This window comes from Alexandromys fortis, unplaced genomic scaffold (genome assembly GCF_014885135.2).
Source record: "Alexandromys fortis isolate MF-2015 unplaced genomic scaffold, M_Fortis_MF-2015_v1.1 scaffold_5, whole genome shotgun sequence".
NCBI classification, from domain to species: domain Eukaryota; kingdom Metazoa; phylum Chordata; class Mammalia; order Rodentia; family Cricetidae; genus Alexandromys; species Alexandromys fortis.
The window spans coordinates 7,015,789-7,041,520 of record NW_026067924.1 but is presented as its reverse complement, the minus strand read 5'-3'; the positions used below and the strand labels follow the sequence as shown (position 1 = coordinate 7,041,520).

The 25,732-nt window shown below is 41.7% G+C and overlaps 1 protein-coding gene across 1 annotated transcript; it reads right to left on the bottom strand.

Annotated features, from left to right (window-relative positions):
* Positions 1-23,348: 23,348 nt before the first annotated feature.
* On the bottom strand, positions 23,349-24,216 carry LOC126501598 (60S ribosomal protein L7a-like). The gene has a single exon (XM_050142364.1). It carries the CDS (start codon positions 24,194-24,196, stop codon positions 23,402-23,404), a length of 795 nt encoding a protein of 264 aa, XP_049998321.1. The 5' UTR covers positions 24,197-24,216; the 3' UTR covers positions 23,349-23,401.
* Positions 24,217-25,732: the final 1,516 nt, after the last annotated feature.

The following is a 25,732-nucleotide window of genomic DNA, read 5'->3' as shown; positions in this document are numbered from 1 at the left end:
TATAAAAACACTAAGACTTCACTAAAAATTATTAGAATTGATAGATTAATTTAGCAAAGTTGCAAAATAAAGAATTAACACACAGCACAAACCCTGCAATTTTTTCCACTAAATAACAAATTCACTGATAAATTAAGAAAACAATAACATTGGCAAAGGCTATAAAAATTTCTAGTAATAAATTAACCAAGGAAGTAAATGAATTCAACAATTAAAATGCAAAATAATGAAAGAATAGAAGGGTATACACAAAGAACATATGAAAAGGTGTCCTGTGTTCATGGACTAGAGGAATCAATGTTGTTAAGTATCTCCCAGAGTGCCACCTATAAACATCTCTAAAGGGTGACAACCTTTAGAACCTTGTTCATAGATGTTGACATATTGTATCTCCACCAAATCACCAAATATCATTGAAGGATGGTGCTAAGCTAATATTAACATTTTTGCATTGTCAATGTGTTTTTACTATCAGTCTTAGCTGGGTTTCTATTGCAGCGACAAAATACCATGACCATAAAGCAAGTTGGGGAGAAAAAAGTTTACTCAACTTACACTTCCACATTGCTGTTCATCAATGAAGGGAGGACAGAAACTCAAACAGGGCTGGATCCTGGAGACAAGTGCTAATGCAAAGGCCATGGAAGGTGTACTGTTTACTGGCTTGCTTGCCCTGGCTTGTTCAGCCTGCATTCTTACAGAACACAGATCCAACAACCCAGGGATGGCACCACCCACCATGGCCTGGACCCTCCCCGTAGTTCACTAATTGAGAAAATGCCTTACAGCTGGATCTCGTGGAAGCGCGTCCTCAACTGAGGCTCCTTCCTCTCTGATGACTCTAGCTTGTGTCAAGTTGACACACAAAATCAGCAACAACACTATCAAAATACCAATTATATTTTTTACAACAAAAATGGAAAAATAATAATGATACTTGTATAGAATATAAATGACCCTAAAATATCACATCAATACTGAGCAAAAACAATAGATTTGAAGACACTGCAAAACTTAACTTCAAAACAAACTCTAACATAGTAGAAACAGCATGGTATGGCATAAAAACAGACATACAAAGCAATGGAACACTTCAGAGGATCAAAAAATGAATTCACTTCTATAGGTGACTGGTTTTCAACAAAGGCCACTGTAAGATCATATAATTAAAAAAACAAAGCCTCTTCAACAGACGGTCCTAGGAAACTGGACATACTTATACAGAAGAAAGAAGTTAAAGAGATTTAATGAATCAAACCCTGTTGTGTGTGGTGAAATGAAGAGAAAACATTATGTTAAACGAAATAAGCCAGATACAGAGGACCAAACATGTCCTCGCTGCTGTGTGGAAGCCTAAACGTTGATGGCCAAAAAATAAAAAATAGGTGTGAGGAGATTTTGATGGCTACTTCTGCCTTACACGTCCCGACACATGCCTCCTCTCAAACAGTAAAACAAAAGTCAAACAAGACTGAATTATCAAAGTGAAAGAACGGTTAAAGAGAAAAATAACTTCTAACGCCGACCAGGAAGAATAATTTCCAACATTGTACAGCATGGTGGCCTTTGTTATAGTTGGTAATAATTAAATGATTATATCAAAATCACTAGTAAAGAAAAACTCTGAATGTTCCTCAAAGAAACGATGACTCTAATGTGATAGATACGCCAATTATCAAGTGATAAATATACAGTGTATGTATTAGAATAATACATCAGTTCATAAATGTGCATAGCTATTTTTAATTAAGATGAAATTAATTAAAATAAAGTTGACTTGGGTTACTTCTGCTTTAGATCCCAATACATCCCTCCTCTCAAACAATGAAACAAAAGTCAAACAAGACTGAATTATCAAAGTGAAAAATGATAGCAGCAAAGTTCAAAGAATATTCTCCTGGGCAGGAGATTAGGGCTCACTGATTACCATCACTTGCTGCTCTTGCAGAGGACTCAGGTCCAATTCTAAGCACCCATCCACTGGTTCAACACCATAACTCCAGTTCCAGAGGATCTGAGTCCTTTTTCAGCTTCTATGGGAACCAGGTACAGATGTATATACATGCAATATACACACATGTAAAACATTTGTACACATAAAATAAATTTTTAACATATTTTCTCCTGATATATATTCTACAGGTTATATATTGTTTATGCAAGAGTGAGCAAAATATCCTAGTTAATATCCCATATTAGAAGTGAATTTAAAATTTTAGATCATATTTCTATTTTTTAAATATCTTACAATGTTTTCAAATATGAGAAAAATAGAATGTATTGAAGAAATGTGCCTTGCCTCTTGCCTTCAATTATTCTTCCCTGAGTGAGGGTTCAGTTATATAAATGTACATTTAAAAGATAAAGAAAGAAAGAAAGAAAGAAAGAAAGAAAGAAAGAAAGAAAGAAAGAAAGAAAAACAGGAAATTGCAGCAATCCTAATACACAAAAGCACATGTGGATGTAATCCAAACAACATACATCTTGAGCAGGAAGACTCTTAATAGTTAGCATTGGTAAATTGCTTTCTGTTTTCCTCACATGTATAATTTAATTTGATACTCACAATAGCTCTGCAAAATATGGTGGGATTATTATCTGCTTCGCAGATGAAAAATGCAATTCCAAACTTAAGTAACTCCTTCCAGTTTACACAATTAGTCCATGGGAATTGGAGCAGAGGTGAGGCCGGTGAAAAGTCTGCCCACATGACAGACTCCAAAAGGAAGACAGGAGATCGAGGAGCTGTGCGGATGTATTATAGAGAGACGTAGTTTGCATAATTGAAGGTATTGTGTAAAATTCTAGCCTGGTGAGTTGAATTGCTCAATACAGTGACTCTAAATCCAATTTAATTGGAATCTCTGGGGGTGAGACCCAGGCAGTGGTATTTTTCAGGCTTCCTGGGTGATTCTAATCACCAGGCAGGTTTGGGAACCACCAACTTTTGTTGCTTCCCAAGCAAAGAATAGCTGTGTGAGTGGCAGAAGACGAAAACAGCAACTTTGTGGGCACAAAGAGGAGGAGCGGGCAGAAGAGAGCAATCATTCAGAGCTAAGGGGACCACTGACTCTACACCCCATTAAATCTTTACCAGGTTTAAAGTTAGGCTTCACATTGGGTTTTAAAACCTTTAAAGAAATCTTTAGAAAGATTTACCATTCACATACCCCAGTAGGGAAGTTTTATTTCATTTTAAAATGTTTTTTTTAAATGTTTTGATGTATGAGATAGAACTTCAGATTTGTGCATATGTAAAATAGTAATTATAGTTATACACAATGGAGATGGTTAATATAAATTGTCGATAAAACTGAAAGTCAACTGGATGATGGGCTCAGGGCATGCCTGTGGGGGATTTCCTGAATTACTAGATTAACTGATGTGGCAAGACCAGCCCATTGTAGGCAGCACCATTTCCTGACTGGCATCTTTTACTGAGCACCGTAGAGAGGAGGTGAGCCATCCATTAGTGCACATGCGCTCTTTGCTCTTCTGACTGTGTGTATGATGAACCAGCTGCTTTAAGTTCCTGATTGCCTTGGCTTCCCCGCCAGCCTGAACTATGACGTCAAATAAAACCATTCTTCCTTAAGTTGCTTTTGTGAATGTACTTTCATCACAGGGACAGGAAAAGAAACCAAAACAATAGCTAAGAGTAAGGTAAGTAGAAATTAACATTGTTCAGAACCTTTGTATCTTTGATGAATTAAGAATTATCTCTCCTGGCCAGGGCTATAGCTCAGTAACAGAACTCTTGCTAGCATATGAGAGGTCCTGAGTAATATCCTCAGCACTTAAAATCATAATAAAATAATATCATTAATAACAACTTCCAAAATAAATTCGCTACCTTAGCTTAAAAATAAAAACTTCAGCCAAGCATTGTGCACACACCTTTAATTCCAGCACTTGGAAGGCAGAGGCAGGCAGATTTCTGTGAGTTCGAGACCAGCCTGGTCTACAGAGCAAGTTCCAAAACAGCCAGGGCTATTACACTAAGAAACCCTGTCTCAGAAAAAAATAAATAAATAAAATAAGAACTTCAGTAACTTCAGAAAGTCATGAAATACTGCTTGTGTAGGAAATGTACTCAGATATCATTTTAGAGCAACATTTTCAGAAATTTACATTGAATTTACAATAACTTAGTTCATTTTTTTCAATGTTTCCCAGTTGTCCAGGGATATTAACATGGGTACACTATCAGGTGAAGAATTCCTAAGTTTATTTCTAAAACCTATCAGTGATGTCAAAGAAGATATAAACAAGCAGAGGAATGAAGTAAAGAAATCAGTTCAGGACCCAGAGAAGAAAGTCAGCAATATTGACAAGGCGATTATAAACATGAGTGAGGAAGTCAGCAGAATGAATGAGAAAACTAACAAGGAAACATTGAGAATGAAAAAAGTAAGTAACATGAAAATCACAGTGGGAGTGTCATCAAGATATAAAACCAAGTAGGATGTCAACAAGTGAATGCACCTAAGAATCCACTGGGTAGAAGTAAGACCTGATATAAAACTAAAGCAAAGAAAATCTATTTAATGAAATCATAGCAGAAAAGTTCCTCAGTCTGCTATGGTAGAAAAGTGCCAACTCACATAAGCAAGCACATCAAAACAAAATGAAATCTTCAGCAGAAATATTAAAAATCTGGAATGCACAGAATGTTACATTTCAAGTTTGCCAATCAATCTTGATATCTCCAGCAAAATTATCTTTTAAAATCAGGAGAGAACCATTTTGAGATGTGCACAAACTAAAGCAACTCATGATCATCAACCCAACACTGGAGAAAAGACTTACAAGAGCTTTAAAGTAAAGGAGGAAGAAAATCTGAATCATGAGAGTACAGGAAAGAATAAATGTTATGAGAAGACTAGACTGGCAAAGGACAATTAGGAGTGGGTCTATTATGTTCACCACAGCAAATACCTAACATGGCTATGGGATAAAGAAATGCACAAACAGTAAGCTAAGCAAGAACACAAGAAATCAACACATGTCTCTCAACAATAGCTTTAAACGTGGCTGGGATGATGACTCTGTTGATCAAAGTGCTACACAAGCTTGAAGACCTGAGTTTGATACCCAGCACCCACACAGAGAGCCAAGTGTGGCACGTGTTTTAACCCAGTGTCGGGGCTGGATGGCTAACCAGCATATCCTATCTCATAAGGCCCAGGTCACAGCGAGAGGACTGTCTCAAGAAAATAATACCTGAGACTGACCTTGGCCTCAACACAGTTATACATACATACACACACACACACACACACACACACACACACACACACCAAAAAACCTTAAGTGTGAATGATCATAAATCGTCTACCAGAAGATGCAAACTGGATGACTAGAATTCTTTTAAAAGATCCAAATATCTGTTGTACCCAAGAAACACATCTCACTTGCAAAGACTGGCAGAAACTGATAGTTAAAATATTGAAGCGAATACAAATATATCAAGAAAATAAAACCTGAAAACAGTTAGGCATAGCTTTTCTTGTAGCTGCCAATATAAGTATCAACCCAAAATTAGTAATAAGAGCATTGCATATTAATAAAAGGAACACATAAATTTTATACACCATGAAATTCTCCTTTTTCTCTCCTTTTCTTTTCTCTTTTCCTGAGATGAGGTCTTGCTACAGAGCCCAGGCTGACCTTGAACTCACAACCCTCCTACCTCCACCTCCCCAGGGCCAAGACTCCATTCCTAACAATCCCTTCTCTCAAGGGAAGATATAATAATTATAAATATATGTGCATTGAACATTGGGGCTCACAATTTCACAAAACAAATATTAATAGCCATAAAAGAATAAAAAACTGAATAACTTTAATACCATATTTTCATTAATAGGTTTCCCAGACTAAAACCAAGTAAGGATGAAACAGAAAAAAATAAAATATGTCAGTTTTCCTGACAAAAATAGATGTAAACAAAATACATTTAAAAAGTTACATATGCACCATAATCAAGTCAGTTTTCTTCCAGTGATGCAAAGATGTTTCAACACACACAAATTAATAAATGGAATTCAGCATACAAATAGACAAATGGACAGAAATTATATGCTATCTCATTGATGTAGAAATGGCCTTTGATGAAGTTCAACATCTTTTATGATAAAAGTACTGAATATAAAAGGAATATATTTCAACATAATAAAGTCCTTACAAAACAAGCATATAGTCAACATTATATTAAACAGGGAAAACCTGAATAATTACCTCTAAAATCAGGCACAAGATAAGGTACCCATTCTTTCCAATCTTATTAAATAGTTTGCCTGAATTTTTAACTAATTCAACTCTAATCTTGCGGAACCACAAATCCCCAATACAATCTCTCTTCAGCAAGTTCCCTTGGTCATGGTGTCTTATCACAACAATCGAAAAGCAACTAAAACAGGCTATATAATCAACATACAAAAGCAAGTAGCCTTTATTTATGTCAATAACAGACTTTCTGAGGAGAAAAATTCCATCCATATAGCATTCAAAAATACTTTAGAATAAACCTAATGGTGTGAAAGACTTCTACAGTGACAAATTTAAAGCATTGAAGAAGGAAAGTGGAGATGACAGAGTAGAATGAAAGACCCCCATGCTCGTGGATTGGCAGAATTAATATTGTAAGGCTGGCTATGCTACCAAAAACAATCTACAGGCTCACATAGTCCCCATAAAAAGTCTAGTAACATTGTTCATAAAACTAGGAAAAAATGTTAAAATTTACATGAAACCACACAAACTTCAAATAACTAAAACAATCCTAAGCAGAAAGGGAAAAGATCAAACTATCACAATGTTTGATATCAACTCATAATAAAACATCAATGGAACAATCTCAAATATATGAAACATTCAACAAAGACACGGGAGTGGGAAATAGAGATGCTTATCTAATCTTAGAGTAAAACAAGTTTTAGATTAGTCTTAATAAAGCTTTTAAAAATCCATGAAGGGATGGATGGGGTTTAATTGTAAATAACCCAGCATACCAAAAGCCAAACTACTTAAAGAAAGACAGCAAAATCCATACAGAAACTGTATTAATTAAATCACTGCTTGGCCCATTAGCTCTAGCTTCTTATTGGCTAACTCTTATATTAATTTAACCCATTTCTATTCATCTATGTATTGCCACGTGGCAGTAGCTTACCAGGAAAGATTCGGCATGTCTGACTCTGGCAGCAGATCCAAGGAGTCCCCCTCTGACTCTGCCTCCTTCATCCCAGCATTCAGTTCTGTCTTCCCTGCCTACCTAAGTTCTGGCGTGCTATAGGCCCAATTATTAACCAATGAAAGCAACACATAGACAGAAGAACCTCCTACACCAGACTTGCAACACCAGAATTAATCATGAGATGGAGAAAGACATTTCATATACACCAATGGAAAAATATATCAAGATGAAGTCTCAATTTTGAGTATCTATGCCCCAAATACAAGGGCATCTACATTTGTAAAAGAAACATTACTAAAGCTTATTTCACACATCAAGTGCCACACATTAATACTGGGAGATTTCAAAACCCACTCTCATCGATGGACAGGTCTGCCAGATGGAAAGTTAAGAGAGATACAAGGAAACTAACAAATGTTATGACCCAAATAGACCTAACAAATATCTGCAGAACATTTTTCATCCAAACACAAAAGAATATACCTTCTTCTCAGCGCCTCATGTAACCTTCTCTAAAAGTGACCACATACTTGGTCATAAAGCAAATCTCAACAGGAATAACCTCTTATATCTTATCAGATCACCGTGGATTAAAGTTAGAGTTCAACAACAGCATATACTAACCACAGAAAGCCTACAAATCCATGGAATCTGAACAGCTCACACCTGAATCACCACTGGATCAAGGAAGAAATGAAGAAAGAAATTAAGGACTTTAAGAATTCAGTGAAAATGAATCCACAACATACCCAAACATATAGGACACTATGAAAGCTGTGCTAAGAGGAAACTTCAAAGCTCTAAGTGCCTACCTAAAGAATTCTCACCCCTTTTTCAACGTAAAACCACAACAAGCTTCATCTTGAAGGAAGTCATAGGCGCTCCAGTTACTGTGGTAATGACTGCTATATTCAGAGAACAGTGTCCCACAACAAAATGTTTTGAAAATCAATTTTCTTTACTTGTGAAAAATTTCCCCATGCTTTCATAAACATTCTCTTCTCCCACAACTGTGGGTGGAAATAGTTTTAGCCACTTTTTTTCACTTAACAATATACTATACATTTTTCAATAAGATTCATTCATCTATCTATTTGTTCAAAAACTCAAAAAAATATATAATAAAGTTTGCTTCAGCTTTCATGGTGGCTTATAAATGGATTTTCTCTTTCTACTTATTATAATGATGGACATCGTTGTCTTAAGTAGGCTTTGGAAAGAATGACTCAAATTCCCATTGATAATTATAGTTGCCAGTTTGAGATATGTAATCTTTATCCTGTTATTTGTCTTTTTCTTTTGAGTCTTTTAGGAAGTTCATTTACTTACATACTTATTTATTTTTAAGTAATGAATGACTATTGAATTGCAGCAAATTTCTCCTTGGTTCCAAAGTGCATTTGAAGTGAGGATGAGGTCTGAGATGAGAAGGTCAATGGAGGAGACTGTTGATATGTCTATGTCAAGAAAGAGGAGTAATCACCAGAGTGGAAGAAAGGCAAGAGAGCAGGAAAAGGTTGAGATGGCTTGAACCTGGCCTCCTGGGGGACCAATTCCATGGAAAGTAGAGAAAGAATAAGATTGATGGGGAAAATAATGTGGCCAGTGATCAATCATTGAGTTTCAAATGATTGAGACATTACTTGTGGAAGTGTCCAACCAGCAATCAAGACTTCCAGAACAAGCGAGAAAAAAAAGTTAGACTTATAAATTTACCTACCTAGCAATTCATGGAGGTGGTCAGGAGGCATGAGATGGCCAAGGCAAAGCCTGTAGGATAAAAGATTTGTTTAAGAAAATGGGATTTTGTGAAGCTCTTGTGACCCTCAAGTAGCCTCTTTTTATGGATGTTTCAGTGATGTTTAATCTGACTTAAAATGGCACAAGTTGAGGTTAGGAGTAGAGTTCTAAAGTAAAAAAAAAAATCTTTTAACTACGACAGAAAGGCAAAGGTCACATAAACAAAAAGAGGAGAGAATACACTGGGGAGCTAAGTGGAAAACCTTGGCCTCTGCTATAAAGTGGATAATGAGGTCTGGGGGTGCGAGAGAAGGCTGACTGGGATGTGAGAACTGCGGAAAGAACAGCTGTGCTCAAAGGTGTGTAAGGACTTGATGAGGAATGAGACGGAGGAAGCCGGCGGATTCTGAAAATTCACGCTGGGCTGTGCATCAGAGTTAGCAGCCCCACCCCTCACAGATCTACTGTTCTCGGCTCTCCCAAGTGCTTGCTAGGAGTTCTCTATGATAAGTCCTTTCACAGGGAATTTCTTACTTGATCTGTATAGGAACATTGCCAGATGGGTGTTGTGACGGATGGTAGAAGACGATGCTAAGGTCTGAACGTGTCCCTCAAAGCTTAGGTGTTGAAAGTTTCAGTCCTTTTGCAGGTTGGTGTCGGGAGGTGGAACCTAACAAGAGGGGATTATATCATGAGGGCTGTGCCATTGTGACAAGAAGGTATTTTGTTGGGAAAAGCAAATCCAGTTCTCCCTTCTCTGCTCTCTTGAGTTCTCTTGTCTTTTTACCTCCTACCACAGGGTCACACAGTATAAATGGCCCAACCAGGGTGAACATCTTGGGACTTATCAAAACTGTAAGAAATACATTCTTTTCCTTGCACGTTTCCCAGTCTGTGATAGCTTGTTTTAGTCCTGTTAAATGGAATGACAGAGACTGAAATCCAGCCCTCTTCTATAAGCAAAGCGCATGGTATCACCCTTCCCAACCCAGCCCACCATTTCCTCTGTTTTGCACGACACATAAGGATTTTTTATATGCTTTTTTATTTTATTTCTCTAGTTTCAAAGGAGAGTTTGCATTTTTTTTAACTGAGCTGTATATTTTTCTCTGTTCCCCTCCCTTTCTCCCTTCTCCCCTTCTACCCTCTAACATGGTTCCCATGCTCCCAATTTAGTTGGGACATCTTGTCTTTTTCTACTTCCCATGTACATTAGATCCATGTATGTCTCTTTTAGGATATTCTTTGTTGTCTAGGGTTTTTTTTTTTTTTTGGATTGTGAATTATAGGCTGGTATTTTTGTTTTTTTTTTTTGTTTTTTGTGGTGTTTTGTTGTTTTGCTTTGTGTCTAAAAGACACTTATGAGTGAGTACATATTATATTTGTATTTCTGGGTCTGAGTTACTCACTCAATATGAAGTTTTCCTGCAATTTCAAGATGTCATTATTTTTTTCTGCTGTGTAGTACTCCATGGTGTAAATGTACCACATTTTTCTTATCCATTATTCAGTCAAAGGGCATTTAGGCTGTTTCCAGGTTCTGACTATGACAAACAATGCTGCTATGAACGTAGTTGAGCACATGTCCTTGTGGTACAATTGAGCATCCTTTGGATATATACCCAAAAGTGATATCGCTGGGTCTTGACAAAGGTTGTTTCCTAATTTTCTGAGAAATCACCATACTGAAATCCAAAGTGGCTGTACCAGTTTGTACTCCCACCATTAATGAAGGAGTGTGTCCTTTACCACACAGCCTCTCCAGCATAAGTTGTCATCAGTGTTTTTGATCTTGGCCATTCTTACAGGTGTAAGATAGAATCTCAGATTTGCTTTGATTTGCATTTCTCTGATGGCTAAGGATGTTGAGCATTTCCTTAAGTGTCTTTCAGCCATTTTAGATTCCTCTGTTGAGAGTTCTCTGATTAGATCTGTACTCCATTTTTTTATTGGATTATTTGTTCTTTTGATGACCAATTTCTTGAGTTCTTTGTATATATTTGAGATCAGTCCTCTGGCTGATGTGGGGTTTAGGGCCACTATTTTTGTTGGTGTCGTGTTGTTCTTTGTGGTGTTGAGTGTGTTCTTACCTTACATACTCATCTTTTCCTCTGATTGGTGTAGTTTGAGCTGTGTCTCTAGTGATCGATTTTCCGGGAGCCAGTGGATCCAAGGCTCAGATGGTTGTTCCTCATGGTGGAGTCAGAGCCACAGATCCAATCACCCCTGAGGTCACTCAGTGTTCCTGGAGGTTGTTAAGTGTTCCCTGGGGGTCATTCTGAAGTCCCAGGGATTGTTAGGTCCTGCTCTCAAGGAGGTTGCTTGCTTGGGGCTGCTCCTACTGAGACTGCTGCTTTGGGTCTGTTCCTTCAGTGGCCTGCACCCTCCTTGTACTTTCCTGTGTAGGCTCCTGCCTCAGGTCTGCTTCCTTGGAGGTTGCTGACTCAGGCCAGTTCCCACAGATATCCCTGGCTTGGGCCAGGTCCCACAGGGTTCCCTGTCTTGGGCCTGGTTCTGCAAAGGTCTCTCTCAGGCCTGCTCCCTTGGCTGTTGCTCCCTTGTACCTGTTCCTGTGGAGGTTGCTGCCTCAGGCCTGCTCTGGTGGAAGTCACTGGCTCAGGCCTGCTCCTGTGGATGTCCCATATGAGGACCTTTAGGCCTCCTTTCAGCTGCATTTGGATTCTCTTTGTTTCTTTTATTGAAAATATATATTTTTCATACAATATATTCTGATTACCATTTCCTCTCCTCTAACTCCTCCCAGTTCCTCCCAACCCCCGCCCATCCATAGCCATACCCTTTCAGTTTTTCATTAGAAAACAGACATTCGGTTTATAAACAATATCCCGGATATGATTTACAGGCTTAGCTTCATTTCACTAAGACTAGAATGATAGCCACAGCTCTATCTCATTCACACCAGAGACCTCTGGCCTAGTTTCCTGAGAAATCGCTTACTGGTAGACTTCGGATCACTGTTTATCCTGAAGTCATCCCCTCAAAAATATGTTTTGTTTTGCATATGATGCGCTTTTTTTTTGGGGGGGGGGGGTATTGTGTGTTTTCAGTTTTCCAGTTTTCTGTTCTAAGGTTGGCATTCCTGCTCAGGAAATCTTGGTCACCAGTGAACTGAAAGATGTAAGCACATGTAATAGAAACTCCAAGGTGATTATTGACTTTGAGGAAGAACATCTCCAGAGTAATAAATTCCCAGCTGTGTGCTTCCTCTGGGTCCAAATTAAAGAGCCATGAAACTACCCTCTGGGGTTCCCCAGACACAGTGGGTTCAACAAAGAGTTTGGAGGCCCATCTGGTGAATGTCACAAGTAGTTAATGAACCCAACTGCTTGCTTTCCAGATAGCTTAAAAGAAAAATTGAATAGTCTCAGGCAGAGAATCACAGGCTGCCATTGCACACAACACCAATAATCCTAATCAGAAGTTTTAAAAAAAATGTACTGAGATGGGCAACATGCTACAAGATTTCATCTTCCATCCCAGGGCCAGCCCCTTGCACTTTGTGCTCAATCCTGACTTAAAGTGGTTCTCCTAGAGCTTGACAGTATGACACTAATTGATTGTTAACACCTAGCAATTCTCTCTCTCTCTCTCTCTCTCTCTCTCTCTCTCTCTCTCTCTCTCTCATTTCCATATATAGGGTGTGGTGTACTGGGTGGTTCTGTGTGTCAACTTGACACAAGCTAGAGTCGTCAAAGGAAGGAGCTTCAGCTGAGGAAAAGCTTCCTTGAGATCCAGCTACAAGGCATTTCCTCATTTAGTGATCAACAGGGGAGGACCCAGCCCATGGTAGGTAGTACAATCCCTGGGCTGCTGGCCCTGAGTTCTATAAGAAAATAGACTGAGCAAGCCATGGGAAGCAAGGCAGTAAGCATCACCCCTCCATTGCCTGTGCTTCAGCTCCTGCCTCCAGGATCCTGCCCTGATTGAGTTCCTGTCCTGATTTCCTTCAGTGATGAACAGCAATGCTGAAGTGTAAGCCAAATAAACCCTTTTCTCTTCAACTTGCTTTATGGTCACAGTGTTTTGTCAGAGCAATAGAAACCCTAAGACACAGGGATTGCAGAATATTGCCATTTTTCTGTAGGCACCCATCATTAGGGACTCCTCAACCATGATCTTAGTTCATTCCTCTTGTTATAACAAAGCACCTTAGATTAATGTATATATGAAAGAATTTTATTTCTTACAGTTCTAGCTATTGGAAAGTCCAAGATCAGATTCAGTGTCCTCAGTTTCATAGATGGTGCCTCTTGCTATGGTCTCACAGAGCAGTGGAGAACAGGGTGGACTCACCACTTTCAGCCATTTTATAAGGGCATTAATCCTACCCATGAGGGCGGGTTAGCTAATCATCATTTTCTAAATTTTAAAATTTAAGACTAAGTTCTAACCTTAAGAAGACTTTAAGAGGCTCAACCCGTTACTGCTGTTACATTAGGAAGTAAATTTATACTTCATCTTTGAAGAGATCTGAAAACAAAAAACGCAGCAGCCCCCAGCAGTTAGCAAACGCCACCACACACGGTGCTCGGTAGAGTCAACACAGACACAGAGCACGTCTGCCCTTGAAGACTGGCGATAGGCGAGGAGACGAATGAAGTGTGATTTTCTAGGGATATCGAACAAGCCTGGAGTGCCAGAGAGGTGTCGCAAGCACTAGGGAAAATAAGAACACCTAAACACCTTACGAAAGTGCCGTTTCCTCAGTTTTTGTCACTGCCGCCTAGGTTCCAGTATTAGGCGTTTAAACTCCTCATTAGCATCTCCAGATTCGTCACAGGTCGCCTCTATTCTTCCCCACAAACACTCCTGGTGATATGCCACTGGCACAAATGCATTCTAAAACAGTCTTCTCTGAAAGGGGAGACTGGAAGGAGTACACTGGGAAAGGAGATTCAGAAGACATAGATGTGAGAGTGACCGGTGACGACGTTCAGGGTAAGGAACCATTGTGGGGCAAATGACGGGCAGAGTTCGGCTTCTGAATTTAGGGTCATCTTAGACACAGGAGCCAGCGCATGACTGCAGCTTGTAGGACCCAGCCTGAACAGCAGCAGCAGAGGCAGAGGCCGGGCTGTCCTCACTGCACTGCCTAGTACAACGTGGTTCTCTACCTTCCTAATGCTACGACACTATAATCCAGTTCCTCGTGTTGTGGTAACCCCTAACCATAAAGTTAGTTTCATTGCTACTTCCTAACTGTTATTTTGCTACTGCTATGAATCATAATGAAACAGTTGCTATGCAGGAGATCTGATATTTGACCCTTATGAGAAAGGGTCATTTGACCCAAAGGTGTCATGACTCACAGGCTTGGAACCTAGTAGTAGACACTAGTCCTTCTATAGGGTAGGGTACAGCAGCGTGCTCTGAGCTTCCCTGTGAAGGACTGGCCCAAAGAATCACCTCAATCCATACAGGCCGACCACAAGTCCACCCTAACTCCTGAACCCCGTGTCTTGTGTCCCTGCTGCACCCCAGCCTCCATTTGCCACTCTGTGATGCCTGGGGGCTGAGTCCTGTCACACTTCCTTAACTTGGTTACCCTTCATTTCTATCTTTGCTTCTGGTACTTATTTATTCAGCATTAGGCAAGTCCCCTGTTTTGTCCTGGATGCTTCTAGATGGCCAGTCTGGATTAGCCTGCTTCCTCAGGAGAATGCGGGACTTCTTGTCCAATCAGAAAGAGGAAGGTTTCCTCTGCTCAGCTTGGCCATCCCCTGTGCATTATTCCCCTCATCTGCTCTGTCACTAAGGTAACAGGTGAAGCTAGTGTCCGTGCAACTGGTCATGCATTTACCTGGGGGGACCAAAGACTTTCTAAATGACACTCGTTTGAGAATAGCTATATGGGCATCTATGCCCATGCCTATTCTTTACTGATGTTAATCTGCTTCACAACAAGCCTCAGTTCAGGAAATACCTTTTCTCACTTTACGGAATAAAGGATTATCTTTCACCCACTCCAGTCTAGCTAGGATGCTCGACTCCGGTAGGGATCAGGAAACAAGGGGATAAATTAAAACAAATGACAAGCCAGGGCCCTGAGCTCACGAGGCTTTTTGGTCCTTGTCAGGCTTATAGATATTTCTTCAGGGAGAAGGACACATTTGTCCTCAAGAGCTTATAATTTATAATACCCAAAGTGACACAGAGTTATGATGCTGATCCTTTTGAAATAACTGAACTTTTTAGAGGATAGCTAAAATTGCAAACTAAAGCAAACCAAGTACACAAACAAAACCTGCACCTGCTCACACTCAGATATACCATCCTTTTGTGGAGGGAGTCCAAGAATCTATTTCGTCAGACAGTGTTATGAAATGTGTGTTCCTAGTACAGTCAAGTCTCACCTTTTGTCTCAAAGTAGGATGCTTAGCATTTTCTGTCTCCTATTAGCACAAAGCAAACTTAAACTAAGTAGGAAAGTTTTAGATGCCCACTTCCAAGTGTGTGGCTCATCAGAGTTTCAGAGTTCCTCCTCACGGCTCACTAGCACCTGGGGGAGGGCTCTGGGTCACAGTACGGGCTGTGAAGGGCTGTAGTTTCCATCAGGTGCTATCTAACGAGGGGGACACAGTCTGAGACCTGCCTCATTAGGCAATCTCATCATTGAACATTATGGAGTCACGGATTAAGGCCCGAGTCTCTGGGGGCAGTCACTTCATGTGGCCTCCTCATGAAGTCAAGAGATACAGTAAACATGAAGTGGGTAAGAATGCTGCCACACAGCAGACTGTATCACAGCAAACCTTTGCTTTTCCTTCAAAAGTGGGCCATTCTAAGATCTCAATTAAAAGCAGAGTACAGAAAGTATGTAAACCAATAATGCAATTACTATGATTTCAAGTATGGTGTGCTGGTATGTGCTGTGCTTTTATCCAGCTGGCAGCACAGTAGACTGGTTTACACCAGCCTCACTCCACATTGTGCTTTGTCATTACCAAGGCTACAAGGTCACTAGGCAACAGGAATGTCTCAGCTTCATTATACTCTCTTGGCAAGACTGTGACATGTGCAGTTGGTTGAGGACTGATATATCGTTTTGTAGCATGACTATATTAATCCAACACATGTTAAGTTCCTTCCTTGTGCTAGGCAATGCAGGTCTTCTTTAAAATAGGTGCATATTCAATTGTCTCATGAAGGGCTCTACTGTTAGTATGCTACCCTGAGAAATATGTGCATCTGACTCCTGGCCAGGTGCTACGACTTGTATGAGATATCAGTCCATGAAGACAACATGCTCAGTTACATAGTTCAGGCCTCACGTTCCCTGGTGTCAAAGAGCATGAAGAAGCAGTGATATGAGATGGATTGTAAAAGGGCTGGGGCAGGAGGATGTCTCTGTGGCAGAGTGCTTGCCTAGCACACATACAGCCCTGTTTCTAGCCAAGCACTGCAAACCATAATAATGAGATCCGCTGTTCTACAAGTGACCAAGTGTCATGTGGCTCCTTACAGAGGGGTCTAGTGACCTAGAGTCGAGACACAGCAAATAATGCAAAATTCACAGACATGAACTATACATATAGACTGGTGGAAGAAATTCAAATGTATCACCTCTCATGAGGGAAGAGAGCAACAAAGTGTGGCTCTACAATGTGAACCAGCCAGGAGATCGATGGGAGGAGGCTAACACGAAGCCTCAGCAGAGGAAGCTAGCACTTAGATGATGGATAGGACATGGGAGTTACACAGAAGCTGGGAAACTATCCAATAGCAATCTATCATCCCGACAGCCGTCGAGCAGCTGGCCTGTGGTTATCTCTACTCAGATCTTAGTGACTGTGGGTCTGGGATGGCTATCAGACCAGAAAGTGAGGCCAGACACAGACCTAGAGAAAACTCAGGTGATGAGGCAAAGTAGCATGTGCTGAGGCCTGAGCTCACAATGCATCGAACACAAGGTAAATTTGCAAGTGCCAAAACTCACAGTAGAGCATATGGGTCAAAGGTCAAATGGTAGGGTTAGGGGCAGCCTTCTATAGGATAAATTGTTAGATTGGAATTAGTAAAAGTAAGGAAGAGGAGGGAGAGGGAAGTGGAAAGGTACCCCATATTGAGCAAGCAGAAACGTGAAGTAGAGGTAGAAATGACTGCTACACTGGAAAATGATGTGGATGCTGGGAGGTGGGCTAGCCTAGGTAGTATTCTTCCCAATTGCCAGAGACAGATGAAAATTCTGCTTACTAGAAATTGCAGCCATGTTAATGAGGAAGACAACTCAACTCTGTTCTCCGTGGAACTTGAAGACACAGGAAAGAGGCTGAACAAGTGTTAGCATGTTAGCACCATAAGGATGGCTTGGAAAAGCCCGTGCAAAGGATCATGAATCATATACCATGGTTCCACTGCAACTGGAGAAGCAAGAAGAATCACGGAAGACTGATGAGGTTGAGAGAAGGTTTGGAATATCAGAGGTCTCTAAAGTCAAGGAAAAGCAATCACTCTATCCAATGTGTTTCACATGGCATGGTGAGAAGTCATCCCATTTAGGGAGGTGAGCAGCTGCCCATGAAGCCTCAGAAGATCCACAGCCTGGCAGTTTATGGTGCTCATGTGAACATCTGCATCCACATAAAGCCTGAGAGAACTTGGGAAGTAATTCTAGACAGAAAAGAATAGAGTAAAGCATGGCTTATGGATAGTAGCACTTTCTCAGGTGGGCTCTGCTTGCTAGAGGCAAGCAAGTGCTCTCATTTAAGAGAGGCTTCCTGAATCGACTTTAGCTGCAAAACTTTGCAGCTCTTTTAAAGAGGTCCTACCTCAAAACACTTAAATGGTGTTGATGAAAAACTGACCGCATGCTTTTTGGTTGTGACAGGGACCTTGAAATGCCATAGAGTTGTGGCAATAAACACGGCTCTGGCCAGAACCTCCACCATGAAGCTGGAATTTCAGAAAGCTAAGGAATGGGCTGGATCCAGCCGTCAAAGCCGTGGCTTTAATCCTAGCCATATTGCTTATCAAATTAAAGACTCATGTGTTCAGAAAAAGAGAGAGAGATACAGTAAAGACAGATTCAAAGACAAAGGAAACTTCTAAATGTTTTACTGTGTGTTTAAAAATATATATATAGGCTTGGGAGGAAAAAAGCATAAAGTCCTTAAAAGAAAAAAGAGAGTAGTTGGGTGTGGCAGCACACACCTTTAATCCCAACACTTGGGAGGCAGAGGCAGATGGATCTCTGGGAGTTCGAGGCCAGCCTGGTCTACAAGAGCTAGTTCCGGGACAGGGACCAAAGCTACAGAGAAACCCTGTCTCGAAAAACCAAAAAAAAAGAAAGAAAGAAAGAAAGAAATCCTGTCTCACAAAGCCAAAAATTAAAAATAAAAGAAATAGAGTTTAAAATAAAGCCACATAAAGATGGAAAACACACAGAGAGTCTGGATACTGCATGTTATTATGTTCTCTTTGAATTGTTTGAATGCTGAGGAAGGAGTACCAGCTGCTAAAAGATATTTGTTTATAAATGCTGCTGAATTAATCCAAGATAGGTATTTTGAAAATACCTTGACTTAAAATTGAAGTCAAAAGGTATGTTACTTTGGAGAAGAGGTTTTGTTTTTGTTTCCACAGGAAATGAGAGGCTGTGGATTCATTCCTGAGTAAGAAAAATCAGGTTTGATCAAGGAAGACCCCTTGAGAAATATCTGATAGGAGCAGATGACCCAGATGTCTGAGTTCTACATCCAGAACAGATTCAAGATGGTGCCTGAGATGATCAAGCCTCACAGGATACTCCAGTCAGGACTTGATCACAATTCAAAATTTTCTTTAGGTCACCTAAGGATTATCAGTGCTCCCAGTCATCAGGAAGTAGCCTGGAAAAACTATGCCCACTTTCCCAAAATATAGATTATAAATGTTTGCTTTTGTTTAGAATGTTGGTTACAAGTTGTTATGAATAATGATCAGTAGAAAAGCTAAACAAAGAAGATTTGATTCAGAATTCTTGTTTAAAAAAGGGAGGGGAGTGCTGTGGAACAATGGTCTTTTATCGGGGGGTCACTTGTATTATTTTTAATAAAATGCTTATTGGCCAGTAGCCAGGCAAGAAGTATAGGTGGGGCGATCAGGCAGGAAGTAGAGGCAGGGCAACGAGAATGCTAGGAAGAGGGAAGTGCAGTCTGCAGTGGTGACTCAGCCACAGAAGAAGCAAGATGTGACTGCCTCACCAAATAAGGTAACAAGCCATGTGGCTAACATAGAGAAGAATAATGGGCTAATATAAGTTATAATAGTTAATAAGAAGTCTGAGCTACTGGGGCAATCAGTTTATAACTAATGTAGACCTCTGTGTGATTTCTTTGGGGCTAAACAACTGTGGGACCTGGTGGGACAGAAAACCTCAGTCAACAAGTTTATATGATGGGTTTGGACTATGAAGATGGAAATAACTCAGGAGGAACAACACACACTACATCTGACAAACATCTAGCTCTGGAAGAGAAGATTTGTACCCTAGCTGTCTACCCAGTCAGAGCTTCAGCAGCAAGAGCTTCAGGCTCCCAGTTTGAAGGCTTGGGGAAATGTGTGTGTATGTTTGTGTATGTGTGCTTCTATATGCATATATAATATATGTGTTTATATATGCATGTATATGTATACATATATGTGACTGGATATGAGATAATACCAGTATTTTAAAAATAGAGTTATATTTCCCATATATTTTCATATCCTTGAGCTGGGCATGGTGGTAAATCAGATATCCCAGGTACTCAGGAAGCTTCAGGCTGGCCTAAAATCATGCATGATTTTCTCTTCCTGCTCCAAAATCATGTGGAATATTCCAGTGTATGGTTATTGCAAAAATCTTTATAATAAATGGATGCTGGAACGGCAATCACAGCCACTACAATTTGCCTCCTAGAGCGGCATGGTCTAATTCACTACAAAGAGTGAAAAGGAAGGAATGAGGCCCAGCCTTAATCTTCTCAGTTTTAAGTCAACAGCCTCCAGCCATTTGGTTGTATTTATTCCTTTCAGTCCCGTTTAAACGGTCTGTTTTTTAGGTAGCTGTTTCCAGGGCTCTTGGTTCCTGGGAACATCTGGGGCGTGTGAATAAGTCATCCTCAGCATAACAAAGTGCAGCTCAAATGAGACCCGATGCTCAAATGGCACAGCCGCCAGTTCTGTGGCAGCTGGCTGCACTGGGCAGCCTCCAGCCCACTGGCCCAGATGGCGTTGAGAAAGCCTGCGCCTTGTGCTCTGAAGGATTTGTTCCTACATGGCGCCGAAGCAGTCTGTCCCTATTCACTCGGCAGGAAAACCGAGCATGCAGGTTTGACGCAGAAACCGGTCAACTGGCACAGAAGAAAGCCATTCCTCCTCACAGATCACGCCCCCAGCCTGGCAAGCAAGCTGACGAAGGGAAGCCAAGTAACAATTGAATTGCGGTGTTCTTTTGGGGAAAACCTGAACTCAGCCACTCTGGGCTGAGAGTTGGGAATGTCTTCCTCACCCACAAAGAACACTGCAGGGAGTCTGCAAACATCCTCTGGAGTGGCTTCAGATCCCTCCTGGAAGCCACACTGCAAACGCAGACTGCAGTTGTTGGCACATTAAGAAGACAAGAGTCAGTGGGTTGATCAAAGGCTTGGACCCCGGTGCAGGCAAGACTGGCTTCCTCGCTGGATCAGTGGTAACTGACGAGAAAAAGGGAAGAAACACGTGAGGCAGAAACGGAGCTGGTAAGAATCATCTTAACCAGAGGCTGGAAGAACGTGAATGTGGTGCCTCCCACTCCCTCCCCGGGAGCACAGAATCAAGCAGAATGGTTTCTGCAAACGAGGGTCTCGGGTAGCAAGCAATGTTCCAAAGCCCTGCTTAGTCATCGCTGAATTACTCAAGGCTGTTAGAGCTGCCTTCATCCCACTTTCAGGCAAGCTTGTGATGAATGACAGGAACGGCTCTCTTCTTCCTACCAGGATGGAAGTCCAGAATGCAGCCATGATACTCAGCCTCCAAACTGTTTCTGACTGCCTGCAGAAAGCAGAAGATGCTCACCTGTTCCACAACCAATTGGTTTGGGCGTGGCTCTGTTTCAATGAAGACTGAGACATGCCACTACCGAGTTCTTGCTGATACAACATATATGCATATCCCTAAGCTGTTATTGTGTTCCCTAAAAGACAAAACCACACCTCCAAATGTCATCACGTTATGATGACGATGGTTTTATGAAGACCGCATCGACCATAATGAAGACATTCTGACTCACCTTCCTAGAATTCTTCCAACATTTCTTATCCTAGCTTCAAAAATGAGTTCAATCTTGATATATCTAAAAAAGATACATCTTTTGTGACTCAAAATTCATAGACTATAACAACAACAAAAACTCACATAGATCATTGCTATATCATCTTCATTATTCAAATACTTTCCAAGCTATTGGATACTTGTAGAAATAAAAAAAAATCTACATCAAAACATCAGCAAAAGTATTTGCAATCAATATATCTGAAAACTAATATTGTTTATGCATGTGGGGCTGTGATGATGGTCAACACTTTTTGACCTACAAACATGCTAACTGCACATGCCACAACTTTTACAGATAAGCGATCCCAGATTATTGCCTGAAAATACAGAGATGCTTAAAACATGGAAAACTGTTTTATCAAGAGTCTAATAAATGTAAATAACAAAAAAAGCAATCGATTTTCAGGCATCATAAGTAGTGGGGAATCTGCAGAGCATGGCCATTTAGCGGGCAGTGCAGAGAAGCCTCCTACAGCACCAAGAGAACACAGACGGGCACAGGTTTTGGGGAAAGCAGACCCACAGTAATGGGACAAAAATGCTAGGATTTTTTTTTAATGCCTAATAATGAATTTTGGTGATTCCAGTTCTGTGAGTTGATTTTTAGAGAAATCGAAAGGTTAAAAATCTCAATCAAAGGCGCACACCTCATTGGGTAGGACACTAGAGCTGGGATGCAGGTGAGACCACCCTGAGGGAATGAAGGCAGGAGGGCTAACCCCACCCCCCTCATCTGCCCTGCGAGAGCACGATAGCACGGGTGAGGGAAAGTTGCCCCCCTCTATTACTACCTCCGGCAGGTGAGAGAGCTGGCCCAGGGGACACAAGAGTAGAAGAGCTAGCCCTGACCTTCACAGGCTGACGCACACAAGAGAGTGGGCTCTGCATCCCAGCTGGGCAAGACACTAGAAATGACCCTGCTGTCAGGGAGCAGCAAGTGAGCCAGCCCTTCGGGCCTGAGGACAGAAGAGCTGATCCCTCCCCCTCCCCAGCCCCTTACAACAACTGGGAAGGAGGACCCTGTGCCTTGCCTGGGCAAAGCAGAAGAGCTGGTCTTGGTGGAGTGAGTGTGGGTGACCCAGATCTGAGGACCTGTGAGGAGGAGAGCTGGCCCTGCTCCTTGCTGCAGGCTACATTGGGTGAACTAGCCAAGGCAGTGCTGGAGCGCCTGCTTGGGTAGTGATGATGAGGAAAAGCTGGTGGTTTGATCAACTCAGTTACCACCAAGACTCAGAACCAGGGTTATGAGTCGGCCCACCCCAACATCCACCTCATCTGTGAACTGTTGGAACATGTGATGAGAACAAACCCACAGAATCAAAACAGCAGGATCTCCATGACATAGGACAACAACAGGCTATCCAAGAAGAATCTCCGTGAGAGCCCATTATTGGTGGCATAGCAGAAGCCAGAGGCCTTGAGCCAGACCAAAGACTCCTGGCAGTAACAGTTGCAAGTAAAGATGAATGGACTAGTGGGCTAAACTGTGTGTCTCAATGGGTCACACTACAGCTTCCAAAACATGATTCTTCTCCCCTGTGTGTGTGTGTGTTTCTGTTTTGTTTTGTTTCTTTGTTTGGTTTGGGTTTTTCTTCTTTTAAATTTGGTTTTGTTTTTGGGGGGAGGTTACAAGGGCAGAGGGCAGATGCAAGAGGATGGGGAGATAAGTGGGATCGGAATGCATGATGTGAAATCCACAAAAAATCAATAAAAGTTTGTGTTTTTTTAAGGTTTGACCAAAAGACTCACACATTGCACCAATTCATGTGGAAATTTTAACACAAACTGCTTGTCCAACAAAGGAAAACAAATAGTGATTAGAAATACAGGTGCTAGAATCAAATGGATGCATAGCTCCCCCCTCCCCTTTTTGGCTCTTTAATGATTGCATAATACAGGGAATGGGGAGATGGCTCAGTAGGTAGGGGCATTTGCTGCCAAGCCTGAGAACCTGAGATCCATCCCTGGGATACACAGGAGAGAACTTACTCCTGAAAGTTATCCTCTGATACACACACACACACACACAGCAAGTACATAAATAACTGTAATTAAAACTAATGATAATTATGTGATGCTGAATAAATTGCTGAAACTTTGTTTCTAAATTTTCTTTTTTTTTTGGAAGTTTTATAATTATATTTATGTACAGAAAACTCAGCAGTACATTTAACCCAGTTTAGTGGCGAGTTCTTTGGCCTTTGCCTTTTCCAGCTTGGCAATTCGAGCCACAGATTTAGGACCCAGGACGTTGCCTCCCCAGTGGCGGCGGATCTCATCATATCTGTCGTTGTAATTGGTCCTAATAGCTTCCACCAGCTTGGCCAGAGCACCCTTGTCTTCCGAGTTAACCTGTGTGAAGGCAACAGTGGTGCACGTCTTCCTGTGGACCAGACGCCCCAGCCTGGCCTTTCCCTTGATGATGCAGTAGGGGACCCCCATCTTGCGACACAGAGCAGGCAGGAAGACCACCAGCTCAATGGGGTCTACGTCGTGGGCAATCACCACCAGCTGAGCCTTCTTGTTCTCTACCAAAGTGGTGACTGTATTGACACCCGCTCGAAGGACAGGTGGTCTCTTAGTCGGGACATCCCCTTTGCCGTCAGCTTTCTTCTCAGCACGGGCCAGCAGCCTCTGCTTCTCCTGCTTGGTCTCTGGCCTGTACTTGTGGGCAAGTTTAAGCAACTGGGTAGCTGTTTGCCGGTCCAGGGCCTGGGTGAACTGGTTAATGGCAGGAGGAACTTTGAGCTGATTGTAGAGGATGGCCCTCTGCCGCTGCAGCCTAATGTAGCGGGGCCATTTGACAAAGCGCGTGAGATCTCTCTTGGGCTGGATGTCCTGCCCAATGCCGAAGTTCTTAGGCCTCTTCTCAAACAAAGGATTCACCACCTTCTTCGCCTCCTGCTTCACGACGGCGGGGGCCGGGGCCACCTTCTTCCCCTTGGCCTTCTTTCCCTTGGGCATCTTGCCGGGCTGGAGGAGAGAGAAAGAAAAAGGGGATTGTGGGTAATATGTAAGCAGCTTCGGAGATCGCGAGACCTAAATTTTCTTATCCAGATCCCTGCTGTATTGGATTTGCACTAGGATGGCATGGAAAACATGTCTGCGTGGTACTTGGAACAGGATGCGGAACAGAAAATAGAAGCTTCTAGGTGTTGTCATTTTGTTGTTGTTCCTCTTTGGTGTTGCACAGCTCTTTGATGAATATTCAGCAGTACAGCAAATATCTAGGATGCCATGTTAAAATTGAAATAGATCTAGATTATATGCAATCACACAGAGATGATGGACTAGACGCCACGGTGCACAGAAAGGGAAGAGAGGGGTGAATGAAATGAAAGTAATAATTTAACGGGGTCATCCAGCTCCTCGATGTGGAAGCAGTTTTATTATGAGCACTTCTGTGCCATTTCCAATGCTGAATAATGAACCTGTTTCTTTTCACCTTTGAAAGAGGGTATAGAACAGTTTCTTCTAAGACGTGTCATCAGCCTCTGGTGTTTGGTCTCCAGACAAAGCAGGTAGCTGTTTTTGTCCATGACTTCCAGGTATGGATCGGAGGCTGCCAAGTTGCAGTGTCGAGGGTGTACAGGAGTGCAGCTTCTGGCTTCTGAATGGAGTTCCATGCGGTGCTAGGCAACTCTAAGTAACTGTCAGTCATGCTGAAACAGGAAGAACCTGAAATGAGGTCACGATAGCACCTTCTGCAGGTGTGCACCCCACTTCTCTCTGCTGGGACCTCTGATTCCCCTTTGGTTCCCCGCTGCTAGCAGTTGGGTAGAAAGTCTAAAATCACCTGTCCAGAGTTGAATTCCCTACCACCCATTGAAAGAACTAATTCCCAGTGACCTTATATAAAGTTAATATGGGCATAATTAGTGAAGATGAGATCTTTAGATTGGAAATTTGGAAAAAGGAGACATACAGACATATTCTCCACACAGGGAGGATGCCTTCTAAAGATGTTCTCTGCCTCAAGCCAAGGAGGTAGGAAAAGTCGAGAAGACTCCTAGAGACACTTCCCAGCACCTTCAAAGAGAGAAAGGCTCTGATCACAAACTGTCTTTAGATTTCTGCCCTTCAGAACTCAGTCCATTGAGTCTGTGGGGCTCCTAGGGCATCCCTAGGCAGCACGCACATCCTCTCCTCAGTTGGTGTCAGGTCCTCTTCCTTTCACTGACAAAAATGAAAGGTTCCTAAACAAGGGTGTACCCTGTGGTCCAGGGACAGGACAGCACTCTGTGCCCTCCCCAGGGGGCACTGTGTAATCAGTGATTCTATAAGTTATTCACAGTCCAGTGGCATTTGCCTTCTGGGGAAAATATCCAGTCATGTGATGTCTGACCAATGGGGAAACATTCTGAGAATTGTATCACCGGCTAACTTGCCACTGTACAAGCATCACAGAATGCATTACACAGGCTCAGACAATCTAGATAAAACCCCAGTATAACCTTGGAACAATCTAGAGATGTGGTAAACATGAGCTAGGCAAGGCCA

Excerpts from the sequence above, each read along its gene's own strand:
- LOC126501598 (XM_050142364.1), bottom strand. The coding sequence starts at position 24,196 with ATGCCCAAGGGAAAGAAGGCCAAGGGGAAGAAGGTGGCCCCGGCCCCC.